At 38.9% G+C, this 17,801-nt stretch overlaps 1 protein-coding gene across 1 annotated transcript; it reads right to left on the bottom strand.

Annotated features, from left to right (window-relative positions):
• Nucleotides 1-133: 133 nt before the first annotated feature.
• Nucleotides 134-16,909, bottom strand: LOC106163472 (uncharacterized). The gene is made up of 10 exons (XM_013541074.2): nt 16,137-16,909; nt 13,661-13,735; nt 11,217-11,447; nt 10,862-10,921; nt 10,278-10,442; nt 8,862-9,066; nt 4,928-5,135; nt 4,273-4,390; nt 1,920-2,026; nt 134-1,560 (listed from the first exon to the last, which is right to left on the bottom strand). Exons 1-10 carry the CDS (start codon nt 16,204-16,206, stop codon nt 1,483-1,485), a joined length of 1,317 nt encoding a protein of 438 aa, XP_013396528.2. The 5' UTR covers nt 16,207-16,909; the 3' UTR covers nt 134-1,482.
• Between the last annotated feature and the right edge of the window lie 892 nt (nt 16,910-17,801).

Below are 17,801 nucleotides of genomic sequence, written 5' to 3' on the forward strand. Positions count from 1 at the left end.
TTAAAAGTGCCCAAGCTTTCGGCTTGTGTGCTTTCTTCGTGGACCAATTGAGCTGCCAATTATTGTTAATCTTAACGGGTGCGTTTTCAGTTTGATTAATTCTGGTCAAAGACACAAGTAACTGGTATCAACATGGATTTTTGGTACAGTTTTATTTGAGCCAGATCATAGTGCTGTAAATCATTCTTTCAAATCCATATGGTTACCCATGTATATAAAAAAAGAAAAGTAACATTAAGCTAATGAGGCAAATCTAAATGACAATATTGACTTTTATTGTTCCTTAGCCTTTTACTAAATGAATACATAAATTAAAAACGCTCACGAGTGTCGCTTTTAAAATGTGAATTAGTGTTTGTACAGCAAAGACACTAGTTCCAGTTGTATATAAAAACGATCTTAGCCAATATTGTTTAGAAAATAACATCACAGCATCTCATTTCAAGAAGTATTTCATTCAGTGAATGATACTAATACTAGTGAGATGTCGAATTTAGCTGCCTAAAACCTACAGATAAAAAACACTTTTTGGAAGCAAGATTCTTAAGATTGATTACTTACATATGATCCATTCGTGTCATGTTGAAGACATAAGTTATAATAATAATAATAAAATTTATAGTTCACGCAGGTAGGCTTCTCTTGAGAAGAGGTTGTCAAAATGATTTGAAGAATGCGTTTAATATATCACTTTGGAATAATAAATAATTTAATGTTGGCATGTGTGCAGAAAACAATATCGAAAGCGCGGCCAAAGTCTAGCATACATTAACAATTTTAACAGACAATTAATAACTCGGAGTATCTAGCTTTCGCTCGTACAAACTAGTATTATAAAGTATGATGCAGAACACATTTGATGAGATTCTTTGTCGTTTCTAGGAGTATTTTTGCGTCAGTCCTTTGTCCTTTACGACGTATAGGTCTACTAAGTCCTCCAGGGGCCAATGTCACCAATTGGCATTTAGACCAAATCTTGTACAGCATAATTTCTCAGTAATACTCAGAAATAAAAGTTAGTGCTGGTCTGATACATAATTACGCGCTGTTCCATTCATTTAAAATATTTCAAATTTATCCTAGGTCAAGTAGATTTCAATTTCTTCTCTAAAACATTAAAACAATAATTGTTTTCTGTTTCGATTTTAGTTTGTGAAGTCGGCCCCTGCAAACAAATCCACCGCATGATTGTGTCGTATTGATAAAAGTCTTTGTTTCACTAAGTGACAATTCCCAGACCCCATCGTACTAACTACGGATCGATCTATCTCCGAGGGGATTCTCGCAATCAACTTGCAATCAACTTAAGCGGCTTGGATGTCTGCCACGCCTTCTCAAACTGTTAAACGATAATAATTTACCCCTTAACAGCTTCAGTAGGCGAAACAGACATCTAAGCCGCTTAAGCTGAAAGCAATCTAGCGAGAAACACCTCGGAGATGGATCGATTCTCTTAGATCGATCTAGGTATGGGAACCCAGTCTAAGTCCTGATATTGACCTCCCCGGCAAGCACTCTGTCTGTTTCCCAGGATTCCAGAGCTCTTCTGTATATTTGAACCTGTGCAGAGATATGGGATAAAGTAGTTAAAGACTTAAAGCACAGCAGATATCTCATGTAACGGACGCTAAATGATATTAGCACAACTATATCGGTTTACAGATATTGTATGCCTTGCTGATGAAGAGTAAAAAAAGTAAATGTAAGAAATAATACGTTGAAAGCTAGTATACGAACAATGTCTTTCACTGCCATACCAGGTATTTTACCCCGTGATGAGAAGATGTGTTTAAGTGCCCAGGTAAACTATTTTTCCTTTATAAAGGTTAACAGCTTACTGTGTGACCAAAAATTTCGATATAAGTGAGCAGTACTTTAATATCTGACTGGACGATTTAACATCTTAATTGTACAGATACCTGATCTAGTTTTCCTACAAAGTTACCAGCGAGGGAGCGACCATTTTGTTTGATACAGTACAAGTCACGTCCAATGTTCAGAGGAGCTAGAGTCGCCGGAACGGAACCTGGAAACAAATTGAAAAAAATTACCGCTCCCGTAACCGTTTACTTCACAGCCTTTGAGCGCATTCTCAACGAATTAAGCCAGGCTTTACAAAGCCGGTGACCTAAAAATGGCGGACGTACATGAAAGAAAAACCGCCTAATCTTTTAATAGTCTCTCCGCCTCTCAAACGCCTCCCCACAGGTCGTCCCTGCGGGGTACAGTAATTAAATCTCGGCTCCGAACATAAATATTTCCGTGAATATCTCTGGTGATATTATCTCCGTAGATAGTCGAATCATTGCTGCTCTACGAGCCAAATTATTCCTTTTTCGTCTGTTTTCAAAGATAATAGAAGAGAAGAGCTTTTTTCCTTCGATCGCCTTCAGCCGCCATGCTTTCTTCACCACGAGTTTAACTGATGAGCATGCGCACTTAATATTTCTCAGGTAGCTTCCGCATGGCGAACGGAGCCGAGATTTAATTACTGTACCCCGCAGGGACGACGTGTGGGGAGGCGGAGAGACTATTAAAAGATTAGGCGGTTTTTCTTTCATGTACGTCCGCCATTTTTAGGTCACCGGCTTTGTAAAGCCTGGCTTAATTCGTTGAGAATGCGCTCTTTAATGCACATGAACCACTGCTATAAGAATAGACTTGGTTGTGAATGCGGCATTATATGTACATAATGAAGAAAGTGTAAGAAAGTGCCAAGATGACGGTTTTCTTAAGTGGTTGCACTGTTTATTGTTAATGGATGACACTGTTATCTTAGCAACGTCCCGAAAAGCATGCATAGAAAAAGTAAAAATACTAAAACAATTCTGTGCCCAGTCAGGGATGGAGATGAATCAGAGCAAAACCAATATAATGGTTATAAACGGTACCGTTGAAGATAAGGAGGACCTCGAGGTGGAAGGTCTAACAATTAAGACCTGTGACAAGTATTGTTATCTCGGAGCAATGTTCACTCAAGATGGAAAAAGTGATACAGCAGTAAGGGAACAAATGGACATGAAGCAGTGTCATGTTATGAAATATACAGCATTTGTTACAAAGAACGTTGATTTCCCCTTCAGCATAAAGAGGAAGGTGCTCGACGCCGCATTGTTTGCATCCATTCTTTACGCATGCGAGTCATGGATAGGAAACAGTATAGATACGGCAAACCCCATGTACATAAACAGTGTAAAAGCGTTATTAGGTGTACGGGCATCAACGAGAAACGACACCTGTCTCCTCGAATTGGGCTTGCCCACACTAAAGGCACGCGTAATGGACGCTCAACGTAATTTTCTGGAGAAATTGTTGCAAGAACGCAAAGACATGGAGGACGACCCTTTCATATTCATGTGGAAAACTTGTGCAGATGCTAAGACAAAAGCGTCAACGTACTATCAGAAAGTGTTAGCAACATCCGATCATATTTACTTGGACATTGAAAACCTAAAAGATCAACTTAAAAATTCGAATCAAACAAAAGCAACGACTTATTTAGAAATGAACCCCAATCTGGAAGTGTGGGATATGTACGCAAACCGCTTCGATATCCCGGAATATCTACGCATAGCTACTACTAGGTTTAGGCTAAGTTCTCATAGATTGGCAATCGAAACGGGTCGTTGGTGTCGTAAAGAGAGGAACGAACGTGTCTGCAAGTGTGGTGAAATGCAAACAGAGCTACATGTTATAAGCAAATGCGAGCTCACATCAGCGATGCGTTCAGCCTACCCTGGTATATACGTCCTTGGGGGATCTATTTTCAAAGAACAATTTGCACTTAGTCGTTTCATATGTATACAAGGTCTTGAAAATATCAGAAACGTAGCTTTTAAAAACGGTGTACCGAACTATAAGTTTTTGTCATGGTATTGTATTGCGCTACATATTATACTTGTTATGCCTTTATTGATCATTTATCCCTGTATGTAATGTTCTGCTCGCTAGATATTTATTATGTAATCATACGCATACAGTGATGATAATAAACTACTACTACTACTACTGCCTACATATACATATACATATGCACATACATGTACATATACATATAGGCTACATGTAAGGTACTATTTCCTTTTCTGATTTCTCACCCTCAAGGGCGGATTGAGACCGTCTTCTGGGTCTTCTGGAAGACGGTCGGGTTTTAATGTTTACATTGATGGGTATCTATTTTTTCTGTTGGATGGATTAACAAAGATAAATTGGAATACTGTCAGAAAATATCTCTGGATCCGCTCCTGCAGATCACAGGGTCCATACACTTACCTACACATAAGGTACTGTTCCCCTCCCGGATTTCTCCAGTTTTCATTATTTTCACCCTAGTGTGTATCTTAAGTGAGTTAAAGGTTGTCACCACACCCACCCAGCTGTCTTCTGGTAGCTGAAAAGGCGAATAAGATTTATAATGTATTTTCTGGGGTATTAGAAGATTTATTACGTGACTTAGGCCGCATTCAGAGCAGTGAACTAACTAGTCCTAGGGTCAAATACGGCCGACTCACTTGAATACTTCATCACGGGGAATCTATTAAGTGTCTATTAGCGGATTAGACGGCAAGCTTTTTAATGGGTCGCCATGTTTGACCCGCGGACTAGTTAGTCCACTGTTCTGTGTGCGGCATTAAAGCGTTTTATTGGTTTCAGCTTAAATACGTCTTATTTGACTTTAAAAAACAGTTATGACATTATAATATTCTGAATCATGAAGGGTTCCGAAGGAAAAAGAAATAGGTCAACAGATATATTTGTTAATAGTCAGTTAACATGTTTAGATTTATAATTTCATATTCTAACTAACAAACGATATGCCCTACCTACAGCTTTTGGAATTGCAGAAACAGAAAATAACCCCCCAAAAAAGCCAAGCGGGACCTTGCTTTACACATTCTATTCACGCAGAAAAGGGAAAGACTCACACCTGTTCAAATATATCTGAGTATTTGCATAATTTTGGTATCCTCTTTCTAAAAAATGCACCCCGGTCTACAACATCCATTTCGCAATGAAGATCGTTTCCTTGGGTCACAAACAGGAATGTTGGGGGTATGTCGCAGTTTCCGTTGGCAAGGATTGCCCTCAGAACTCGGTCTCTTGCGTCAGTTTTGTAGAAGAATGAAACTGTTAAACTGAAAGGTGTAGGCGAGAAAATGTGAATTATATTTCAAACTTTCAATTGTAATTTGTAATTCAATTGTAATTCAATACAATTTATGGAAAATTCCAAGGAAAAAAAGAGGAAATTACGTTTACAGACTTATGACACCATGTTGAAAATAAAATAACTTACAACAATGTGATCCAAAAATTAACTTTAAGACTAACAATATTGACGCTAACAACAGTCAGGTTTAAGTACATTTTGAATGAAATTTTGGTTTAGATCGGTATACCCCAGTCATCCGTGAGCGAAATAAAAGTTCAATATGTTCATGCTGATAAAATATAGTTGGACACAATGATATTTTGTTATAGTTATGACAAGACATTCAAGAAAGAGAACAGAGCGATTTACCATGAAGACCGACCATCCAAAAATCTCGGTTTCAAACTTCATGACGAAAATTTGCGTCTGAGGGTGCTTTTGATAGGGACATTTATATTATTGGAAAACTGCGATTAAAACGGTCTTTTTAGCACATTTAGAGACACGTGTTCTGCATCCGCTATATGCAGAGTTCACATTTATTTTGAATATCCTTCTTCAATTATCCATATTTATCTAAGAAAGAAGTAAAAAAAATCACGCTGAAATAACATTTAACCATTTATTCAGTGTTATTGTGTCATCATTTTTTACCTAATTCTTCAATCAATTATTACAAAAATACACTTCTGATTTTGACTAATAAGGTTCATACATTTAGGTCTCCATATTTAAGTTTTAGAGAGTGACACACCCCAAACGTGACAGTCATAGCTATAGTATTTCTAGTCACACACGGGGGCAGTAGCGCGTGTGACCTCTTCTTGCTGCTACCAGGGTTCTCTTGTGGCATGCCACTCCTTTGACTGGTTTCTCGGAGATTGGTCAGAAATTGGATTTGGCGAGTAATTGCTGCCCATAGTTTCTCTATAGTGATCGTTATCAAATCGTTATTCAAAAACCATGAGGGAATAACACTAAGCAGGTGTTTCAATGCAGGTGACATATTGATACAGGGAAGTAACGATGTTCGGGAGTAGTGATGCGGCGACGCAATAGGTGACCCTCATTCAAACTATGTCAAAATACAGAGACGATATGAAAATATTATATTATATTTAATTAGTATAAAAAAATCATTATTTCTCAATGAACGTTCATTAAACGGGCCACCTTCTTGTCTGTACGTTATATTCTTTTCTTTCAACAACTGTAGATCTCCAGTGAACGATGCAACAAAAACATATTATGTCCTATAGCATGTAGCATACGGCTCGTTGTTGGGAGCGCAGAATTTATTCAAGTCATATCCATTACTCGCCGCGGCTTGCTCAGCTCTCCTGATTACGTCGGGAGGCAGGTGGAAGAGCCAAGGTCTGATTAGCATAATCACTCCTTCAGTTGGCCAGAAGCCAAAGGTCCCGCAATAATAAGCCAAGACATACCCTGTCGCTGATCCCCAGTAGTAGTAGTCCAAAATACGAAACTCGTCGGAGCGAAAAAGTCCAAATTCAGTCCCAGTGCTTTGAATGATATTCCCTGTCGGTGATTTAACGACGAATAAGGATTTGTAGGTGAAGTTACGCTGCAAGTCGGCTCTAATGTTGACACTGTACTGCTTCTTACCCTGGCACGCCGTCGTATTGTAAAGGTCATAACTAAACGTGTAGCTCTGGCAGTCGTAGCAATCGACCGGAGGCACAGGGATATGGTACCCCGCAGGATAGCCGCGGTATACGAACCAAGTGTCAGCGAGCGTTCGAATGTCAAATTTCGGGTACAGATTGGTAGGTTTCTTGCACTTGTATTCGGGCATCGGTGGGTTGGGCGTGATGCAACCTTCCCTAGTCACAGCACATGCCGCCAAGCGGTACAAAACGTCGTCATTATAGTACTGAAAGCACCTCAAGTCCCACAATGCATCGTACATACACTGCGTTACGCTCTTGTTACAAAAACACTGAAAGGCATCTTCACATAATTTGGTTTTGGCGCAAGAGGTGTATTCTTCGAGGCACTTCTCCTGTATGCATGTGACATTTACGCCACGACCATTCCCAGGCAGTTTTGACCATGAAATGGCACTGGGAAACAGCAACAAAGGTGAAAGGAACAGTGCGACTATGATATAGTGCCTCGCCACCATCTTCTCCCGTCCTCAACCTAAAAGCGTCTACAGTTTGATCTCCCGTCGCCCGTTGAGCTCAAATCACGTTTACAATTTGATTGAAGCCGTCTCCAATACCTAACCTCTTTTTCGGTCCTAGTCTGGTGGCGCATTTGTCCAGCATTTATCAGGCACACAGTCGAATACGAGGTTTGCTTAAGGAGAGCGTTTTATCTTTCATTTCAACTAGATAATTCATACTGGTACGAGGTAAACATTGGTGTATATCGTTATCAAGGCCACATACACTATCGTGCTGGGGGGCACGTTCTGTCGGTATAACGTGACAGTGCCCCCCCCCCCCCCCCCCCCCATGATAGAGAATCCGCTTCCCTTTCACTGGTAAGCCTCGCCCTAGATTTTGACCCACTTAGGTTACGCTTACCCTAACTATTAGAACTAAATGGAGGACGAACTTTCTGTTAATGCCCCTATTTCACACAGACCACGAATCCCACGAATGGCCATGAATCGACAAATTTCACGATTCGTGGTTGAATCGTAATCAGTTCTTGAAGTTCTTAACAGATTCGTATATATTCGTAGTCAGTTCTTGCACTTCTTGACCAACAGGAATGGGTGGCAAAAACTTTGATACCCCTATTTCACACAGACCACGAATCCCACGAATCGCCAGGAATTGAAAATTTGGTTGAATCGTAATCAGTTCGTGAAGTTCTTAACAGATTCGTATATAATCGTGGCAAGTTCTTGGAATTCTTGATCAATCGGGAATTCGTGGCAAAAATTTTGAGCTGTTCATAGTTTTGGCCACGAACTCCCGATTCCAAAAAAATCGTAGTGAATTTCTGGACAATATTTGTGCGATTCCAGCCGAATCCCACGAATATTCGTAACACTATCGCACCTGTATCGTAACTGAATCGTAGAGCGTGTCGAATTAGACCAGAAAATTGGCAAAATCTCACGATTCCAGCCGAATCCCACGAATATTCGTAACACTATCGTACCTGTATCGTAAGTGAATCGTGAGCGTGTCGAATAAGACCAGAAAATTGGCAAAATCTCACGAATCCTCACGAATCCTGAAATTTGTCAATTCCTGGCGATTCGTGGGATTCGTGGTCTGTGTGAAATAGGGGCCTAAACGGACCCTCAATTTCGTTACACCGGGGTTACACTGGTGTCACAGGCGTTAAATTGGGCCTCTCTTTCATAGTGACTTTCAATTCAAATATGCTCACTCTGGCGTTTTTATAATCGTTTTTTTTTTACATTTTTCGGTCAGCATTATAAAAATATGTTACAAAGCGTATTCATATCATTATTCGTGCTACAAGTAGGTGTTCTTTGTCAAGTCAAAACGGGGTAACTTCTTCTTATCCCCACCTCACGCGGATACTGGTACGTTTTTTTTTTTTTTTTTTTTTTTTTTTGTCTTATATGACGTCACGGTCTCGCGTTAAAGGTCGAGAAGTTGCGAGAGAATAAAGACGCATCCTTGCTACATCTAGGCGTATGGTCACTGTGAAACTGTAAAGGTTCAAAAACAATTTAACAGAAATTATATAACGGACTTACCTCGTTCCCCAATCATAACCAGAAAACAAAGGCGCCTCCATGTCGCCGATGCCGTCGAACTGTCCTGAAAATTCGTCGAAACCGTCCTCGCTCCCCGCCGTTGTCGCATGAAGTCCGACTCCTTGCGTATCGGTCATGAAGTTGCCAACCTTGCTATCGAACGGTCGTGGTACCTCGAATGTGTAGAGTGCGACTGGGCCCAGATCTGGAATATGACGTAATTATTTACAAGTCAAAAAATGTTTTCTTTTTGTGATATCATTATTATTTCATATTAGTGTTTTTAATTTTTTAAATAATACCAGGCCTACCCAACTACCAGACTCGGCACCGAATGATCCTGAATTCACCGGTAAATCGGACCACACTACCCGTTTTCAAGGTGTGAGTCAGTACGCATTACAAAGTATCAGACGCGACACCGCTCTTGCCTAGTACGCGATGTGATAGTGACGATTCTCAGCGGGGTTGAAAAGCATTGCATTTCCACTCAAAATTTGTTCAGGGTATGATACTGTGTAATGCGTACTGACTCACACCTTGAAAACGGGTGGTGAGGTCTGATCTACCGGTGAATTCAGGATCATTCGGTGCCGAGTCTGGTAGTTGGATAGGCCTGAATACGACCAGTAAAGAATTGCGAACCCTGTTGCATGGAAAGAATTTGTCGATAGTGAGACAAAAGATTTTTTCAGCAATGACAGAAACTGCATTATGCTCATATGTATAGTATTTGTATCTAAGAATAAGGTGTTGGCGTACATGTTCAGGTATGTACAGCAGCCGGTTTCAAATTTGTTTCAAATTATTATTTTTTTTCAAGGCAATGATGCAGGATCTAAAATATCTTATAAAATGACATCAAAACCATGACAGGAAATTATGGGCATATGATCCATTAAACATGTTTAATTTTACAATTTGACAAAGTATAATTAAACCGAATTCCATGTTTTTTGCATATTACTGCCCTTTGAGCTACTTCTAAAAAAATTTGTCATCTAATTTTTTAGTCATCTAATTTTTTAGGTTCCTTTTTATAGAACAGCCTCAGACGCGCACTTGAACGACCAGTAACTACCAAACAACATTTCCACGATAGGAGGTATATATGTATATAACTATACAGTTTTAAACTTTCCCAAAGTTAGAGGGATATTAACTGTTCTTATGTGTTTCATAAATTATTGCAATATCTCAATGAATATTATTAAATACATAGTAAACAACTCATAGAAATATATAAAATTCCATTTTACCACCAAAACAACGGTTATCACAACAATTCCGCAGTCTGTGCTTGCCTTCAGACCACATTGACCTTCACAGAAGGCTATACCTCCGTTTTTGTCCAAAACGAACAGTTGTAATCTCTTTAAAAGATGTTTGAAAAAATCAAGAAAATAACTCCCATACCCGGTGGCACACACTCGCAGCGGTTCGGATTGACGGAGAAAATCAGATGACCACAACTGACCCTCTGGACAAACCCGTCTACATTGGCCTTTCTGTAGTACACGTGGCTGTTACGTGGCTCCTCACAGTATGTGTAGCCAGTGTCAAACCTTGCCTTACAACACTCTGAAAAGTGAAAAGAATTAATGGAATAAAAATCATTTATTTGTATGGTGTGGCATTAATGGTTTATAATTTCGTCGGACTTTTAATATGTTATATCTGTTTATGTGACCTTAATTTATTCATTTACTTTGTGTCAATCCAAATAAGAAGGATTATTCATAATATTCCCGTGGTGTCAAATAGCTAGAAAACGCAGAGAAAAGTATTCGAAGAAAATGAATATACGTGCCTGTATATTGCGGTGTGAGTGAACGGGAGTATGCAAATTAAATAAATGAATGAATGAATGAGTTTAAGACTTGAAGCATTAATCTATTGTAAAACACATTCGCTTCTTTTGCAAAAATACTAATTATAATCGCCGATGACTTCTTTGCACAAATTTAGTAACAAAATTAAAATAAATTTTATTAACTTACGAGCACCAGCGGCTATGCTTATCACTGGTGGCGGTGGAACCGTCATTGGAACAGGTGGGTCTGTAAGAATGGAGTAAAATTTAAAAATATATAATTCTAAAACATGGAGATTGGCATTTGGTATTTGCATTGCAATTTTGGAACTGAAGCCGATGTATGGAGGACAATGTACGCCACTTTTGTACATGTATGAATCTATAGGTCACCGACAAAATGTTTTAAGTTAAAACTTCGAATAAAGGGCTTAAATACAAATTGCTGTGTCAAAAAAGGCGTGATTTTGGCGAATTTTCCAAATCGATTCAATGCATTCCTGCATAAATAGAACGCAAACTTTAAAATTAGCACAACTTACCCGTGACGGGACATCTTGGTTCCGGTGCTTTGGATCCCACGCAGCTAGCGTTGTTACAGTGTACGCAAGCCGGAATCGCCCTGTCGAACAGCGTGCCGGGGGAACATTCGTACCGCTGGAATATTATTTCATGAAAAGGTCCAAGGTCGCACCGCAGAAAGAATCGGCAATCATCGGGATCCTCAAAGAAGCCGACGCCTTGGCGCTCTTCTATGCATTTCTTACAAAAATCTTTCGTGGAAAAAAGAAAAAATAATAAGTTGTCAATTTGGAATTTTTATACTGTTAAGCAATATACCATATAAACCAAGGGACTGCGTTTTCTGCTATTTTGCTTGATTTTCATTAGTTATGATCGTTTTTTGAGGTCACCAAAACGACCATCAATGTGTTTGACATCCTTTTCCTCACTCTGCCAATTAAAATGCTTATTTACGTTATTCAAAATTCACATGGAACTGTCCATGGTAAATGCTAAACTGTAAGGGTAACAGTGTTAGCCGTCTGTCTTGACACAGCTAGTTTTGAGTATTCAGGTCTTCACACAAATCGCCTATAGTTACGTGCAGATTCATTGAAAGTATTAGGGTATTTTGATTGTAACCCCTACACCTGGAAAGGCCCGTTAGCTGTTGTCGATAGCTAACATTGAAATTTCAGTGTTTGACAACTAAGCTGATGACACTGAATGCACTTTAGCGAAAATCCCCCGCAGAGTTGGATCGCTCCAGCTAGTACGATGAGTTTATCTGAATGTGATCAAGGCGTCCGCTTTACATTAGATTCATGCAAGGTCAAGTTAAGCGTGACGTAAGTGGGTCAGAATTTAGGACGCAGCTTAAATGTGCATATCAGTGGGAACCGTTCATGACACCGGATTCAAGTTGTTACAATTTGGAAAGCATCCTATGAGTTCTTCGTTCAACGTAATGTCACTGAAATCTTCTGTAAGCGATTCAAAACACGCACAGCGGTGACAGAAGGGAGTAAAACATTGACAAATAAATATAAAATGGCTTAATTACTTGAAGCACGGCAAGTAACTCGACATTCAACATTTTAAACCCTGCGTGACAGAAAAAAAAGGGTCATATGGCATCTAAGAATTAATTTATAAGGGACTTGACAATCGCGCTCTGTTTAGGTTTGGTAGACTGATATTGTTCTACGTAAAAAATATTGATGACAAATTGTAGTTTACGTGTATCATCTCACGTTGTACACATATACATACAGACTTTATCAGCCAATGATATTGAGCAAAGAAATGAGAATACTGATACTTCATTTATTTCATATGAGTCATTTCACAAAAAAAGTGAACGTTTGAGTCACGTTTTTTTTTTTTTTGTGGAATATCCACATAACTGATTAATTTCTGTTGATTTCTTTCCACATTGGAGGGAAGTGTATTATAAAGCAGCAAGTTAATCAGGCAAGTCAAAAGTATGCCAGCATTACGCAAGATGTATGCGTCACCGATATGACTCAATTTTTTATTTTTATTTTTTGTGTGTGTGTGTGGAATGGACCCGATCTATTTATTAACTCATTTTTGAAATATTTGCAAATATCAACATTAAAAAATATTCCTACCATGTACACGCCACAAATTAGTCACTGGCTATGGGAGGTAATGCTATATTAATCACTGAAACTCTATTTAGAAACAACTAGACTTCACGGTTTACCACTGAGCTCGTTATTGCATCATTTAAATGCGGAAAAAATAAAAAAAGTATAATAGATAATAATGTCTTCGCATGTTATGTCAATTATGGTTGCATTTATTTCCTCTCCGGGCATGATATCACTCGCATCAAATAAGCATAGTCGACCACAAATGAGAGATTAAGTTGACAAAGGGACCTATTTGGTAAACCTAGCTTGGTATTTGAGTTACCTTGAGTGCCTTTTGTGTATTATTGTGTGTCAGGAAATATACTTTATGGCCATTGTTATAATTTTATTACTTAAGATATCGTGGTTCTGATGAACTTTTTCAAATTCCACTTCCGCAATCAACATCGTAAATTTAAAATTTAAAATTCTGGTTTTTGTTTTTAAAGATGAAAGCTTCTTTAGTCAAGCTATATCGCCATTAAAGAAAACAGTGTGTTTGGAACTCTTTTTAGTTAATTTTTTCACAATCCTCATGTAAAGCAAGCGTGTTCAGTTGTGGATCAAAAGGAACCCCACCTTTTTTCCTCCCCAAAAAAATACAGTATTAACGACCAAAACTAGACAAAACTGAGCAAATTTACATCCCTGTACTATGTCAGACAATTTTGAAAATCTTTGCCCCCCCCCCCCCCCCCCCCCCCCCCAACCCACCTGATAAAGCCCTGGATTCGCCTGTGCATGTTGGACCCATATCATCCACTTACATGGCTTTTGAACTGTCTGGAGTAAAAGTTAACCGGCGGTCAGCAGGGGTCACTTACCTCTGGCCACTAAGTCCCTCCAGTCTGCCTCTGTCCACCGGAAGTGGCCCAGGAGGACCAAGACCATGGCTAAGACTGTAAAAAATAAAGAAGTTTGTTTCTTTCAACAAAAAGTCTTTATCTTCAACATATCATCAATTCAGAAATTACTCTTAATCTTATTTGACGTGTGTTTTAAATTTACTGAAGTGCCTTTGGATTGCAAGCATAACCCCTTGAGTAAAATAAGAAGTTGACAAGGAGGAGAAAAGAAGGTACAAGTTGAACTGGTATATTGAAGACTCCCTCCGAACCTATAGACAACTGATCCATATCCAAATCACTATAACAAAAATATACCAGTATCACTGATAGGCTTATATACACGATTTTTTTAGGGGTTGCGAAATACTAAAAGTTTCGAGGGAGGGTGTTTAATGTATCTAGGATTTCACAAACACACGTAGTTTCAACTCTAATCCATGGATCCAAGTTGGGAGGAGCACTGTAAGTCACGTCCACCCAGACATCTCACCCCCCCCCCCAAAAAAAAGGATAAAAAGTGAAATGAGACAAAAGTTCCCAACATTACAGTAAGTCTGTCAACTCTTTTATAATATATGCCTCATTTAATTATCTAAGCTAGAAAAGAAAAAAATCTAAGTAAAGTCCTGTACATGTATCCGCCAGTTTGTGCATCAAAGACAAGTCACTTTTTGTAAGAAAGCAATCCTCTTAGACGCATTACGCAGTGTTAAGAAATGCAGCCACTCCATTTAGTGGATCTAAACTTAATTTGATGCCAAACGAATGAAAAGAATTCACATCAAGATGAGTAACTGAATACAATTGTAGCATCTATCATGTCTGTCTTATTTATTTCCTCAATTGAAAGTCTCTGATTAAAAACGTCTTAGGGCCAATTCCCAATGATACTATCGTTCTACGTAGGTCGATCCAACTCCACGGGGACTCTCGCTGAATTGGGGTTATCTTCTCTCTATTTTTCCTCCGCCCCCCCCCCCCCCCCCCAAAAAAAAAAGAAAAAAAAACAGGCAGTACAACATAAAAGACAATCCCAAGCAATGTGGGATTTCATTTCTGTGTCCTACTCCGTACATGTTATAGATATGTTATAAATATGTACATGGCCCGACGTGTTAATCCTTGCGCCTACCTGAATGCAAAACCCTGAATGCGTCAGTGACAGTGATGACTGTATTACAAATATTGCATGCCTTGCATTGCCCTCATTGGGGGGGGGGGAGGAGTACGTTGATCTATTTTTCTATCTGCTTATCTCTTCGTACGCGTGCCTGTATGCCTTTTTTTCTTTCAGAATGAGATTAAACATATTCGGGTAAACTTATTCCCTTTGCCCTTACAATTAGACGGCAATGAGACGTTTTTCAAACGGTTTTTGGGGACAGATTTAAAGACAAATGGCTCTAGCGTCCCAACGGAAGACTCGGTGAATGACATATTAATGAAACGATCATTTCGTTTGGCTTATGTTGGTGTCACCCCACTAATGTTCATTACAATTCATGTCACACTGCATTCTGGTGTAATTAGATACGAGTGAGTATACGGACACCCAAAGAGCTCGGCTCATGATTTTTGTTCTCCTCTTCTTTGCTTCTTCGCTGAAAAAATGCATTTATTTATTTGGGCAAGAGGTTTTTTTTACTTGTTTCGGATTAGTTTCAAGTTTTGAATGCAGTTTTGAATAATGTTTGAGCATTATTTAATGGTCAGAACGGGTATACTGCTGATAATAATTTAAGTTACTGTGCTATTTAGATGAACATTTTGTCATATCAAACACGTAGTCTATATTTCTTTTACATATATTCCATTCAGTTCCTTGTTATTTATTTTTAACTGATTTCTTTTGTTTCCTGCATAGTTCTAAAGTTCTATATCAGCTTAAAAACGTGGCATTTGGCGACCACTAGTGCATTCGAACCGTATTACAGTATACTCAACAATACACTCCATATTTGTCGACACACTCTCGTTACTAATCCAGTAACGTGATTTTGTGAAACACTGTATTTACTGGAGGAACATCGCTGATTTATTTCTGCGGATAGACAGCCTTATACCTATCTGCTAGACACGCGCCAGCGCACGAAAACACATAACCAAACAGCTAACAAAACTCTCTCTTTTTCTTTTCATTTCTTCTCTCTCTCTCTCTCTCTCTCTCTCTCTCTGCACAACATTGCATCATTTTTAATCTAAATATTTCATTAATGCAGTCGTTCTCGTGCACATCAAGCTAAACCGTTTGGTTGCAAATATGCCAAATATGCCACGCATATGCACTTAGCGAGCTTTGTATCAGATCAAACGATAACGACACCTAGCGATATATAGATGTTAAATCTTAACATAACTCATGCAGACGACATGCATGCCTTCCTATACAAATGGCTTTTAAAAACAGACAAGATCTATAAAGAAATAATGGTACACAAATCACCTCGCTTACCTTTTAAACCAGTCTGCCCCAATTTTATCATTGTTCCGTCTTTCCCTCCCTCCATCTCAGACATATGCATCTACCCCTACAAATAATAAACTAAAGGCCTCTTCCACAGTCCCTATATGTATTCCCTCTCACTACTTTGACTTGTCCGTAATATTGACGTTTTTCGTATATGTCCCAGTGCTGTCCTTTTCATGACTTTATCCAATAAAACGAAAGGGAACTTTTGACTTGTGTCAGGTATCGATATGCGGTCACCCAGTGATATTCTCCTCCTTGTCTGCAAACGTTTATAAACGATGCCTTGTTATATGGGGACTCCACTCAACTTAGACTCAGCCCTTCCGTTCACCAAACCTCACTTTTCTGGCTAGTGGTTTTTCCACTGTGCCTAAGTGTGAAGATGAAGACAGTTCTTTCTCTCCTCTTTGTGTATTTTTCTCTGCAATACTCGAGGTTATATAGATCTCTATAGACATGTGTGTCAAATGGTAATGAAGGGACTCCCGCGGTCGCTATTTCTTTGGGATATTTCTGTTACTCACTCGATCCTCGATGTGGAAATAAATCACGTTTCTGATTAAAATATAACTATTTAAATTTATCCCCGAGGATACATGGCCAGGACATACGTCGTAGTTCCTTTAAATAAATTCCATTGAATCGTGACCAATGAATGTAGCAATTTAAATTAATATCAAATGCACATTAACCCGTTCACTGCTAAGATGAGATGCACCGTTCCGAAAGCGTTCCCTCTGTCACGCGTTAATGACATTAAGCGTCTGTCGGATGAAGAGGGATGCGTGTAGAGAGCGTTCAGCTGGTTTTAAGTGATGCACGGCTCATTTCCCCGTGACAGTAATCCTGTTTGTATACACCTTTGGTATGAACACATACTAAACACAGCCAAGAGATTCTCTGACTCCGCAAGAGATCTTTCCATATTATCGGTATTTTCTATTTTCCCTCAGTCTGTTTTACCGAGTTTATCATCCATTAATTAATTAATTAGTTATATTTATTTATTTATTTATTTATTTATTTATTTATTTATTTATTTATTCAATTCAGAACATTTGCTTCAGCATGTGTTGATAATGATTTAAAAAGTCAGACAGAGAGTAGAGTAATAAACTTTTTAATTATTTGGAAAAACTGGAAAAAATTCAGACAAAACATGCAGGTGATAATGACAAGCTTTTGGTAAAACATAACATTCATAATAGAAGCAGTTTACCAAAGAATTTCTATTTTAGAGTAAAGCAAAGGCTGCCACCTCGCGGAGGACAAAAAATTAACCCTTACGAAAATTTCCTATTGAGTCCAAAGGGGTGTCCTATAGAAAATTGGCCCCAAATCCTATAAGGTCCTTTGGGAAATATTTCCTGGTTAGGAGTTCTATAGGAACTCCGATGAAATCCTGTAGGGTTCGTATGGAGTCCTGTGTAAGTCCTATACAGTCATATAGAGTCCATAGCATCCCAAAGGACGTCCTTTAGGACATCTTCGTAAGGGAAATATAATCCTGTACACGTAGCCCCCGCTCCCCCCCCCCCCCCCCCCCCTTCCTCATTTTTCCGGAGTATTTATATTGTGACTAAAAAGACCCACAAACGGTACTCTCTGACCACAGGGTTCGCTGTAATCTTGTCGGTGTTAAATTTT

The sequence above is a fragment of the Lingula anatina genome, chromosome 5 (assembly GCF_051362555.1).
Source record: "Lingula anatina isolate TDL-2025a chromosome 5, LinAna3.0, whole genome shotgun sequence".
NCBI lineage: Eukaryota > Metazoa > Brachiopoda > Lingulata > Lingulida > Lingulidae > Lingula > Lingula anatina.

Bases quoted from the DNA above. Each gene is read 5' to 3' on its own strand.
- LOC106163472 (XM_013541074.2), bottom strand. From the start codon at position 16,206: ATGCATATGTCTGAGATGGAGGGAGGGAAAGACGGAACAATGATAAAA. The intron at 11,448-13,660 runs GTAAGTGACCCC...TTTCCACGAAAG, and splicing joins GAGGGACTTAGTGGCCAGAG to ATTTTTGTAAGAAATGCATA. The intron at 1,561-1,919 runs GTATCTGTACAA...ATCTCTGCACAG, and splicing joins TTGTAGGAAAACTAGATCAG to GTTCAAATATACAGAAGAGC.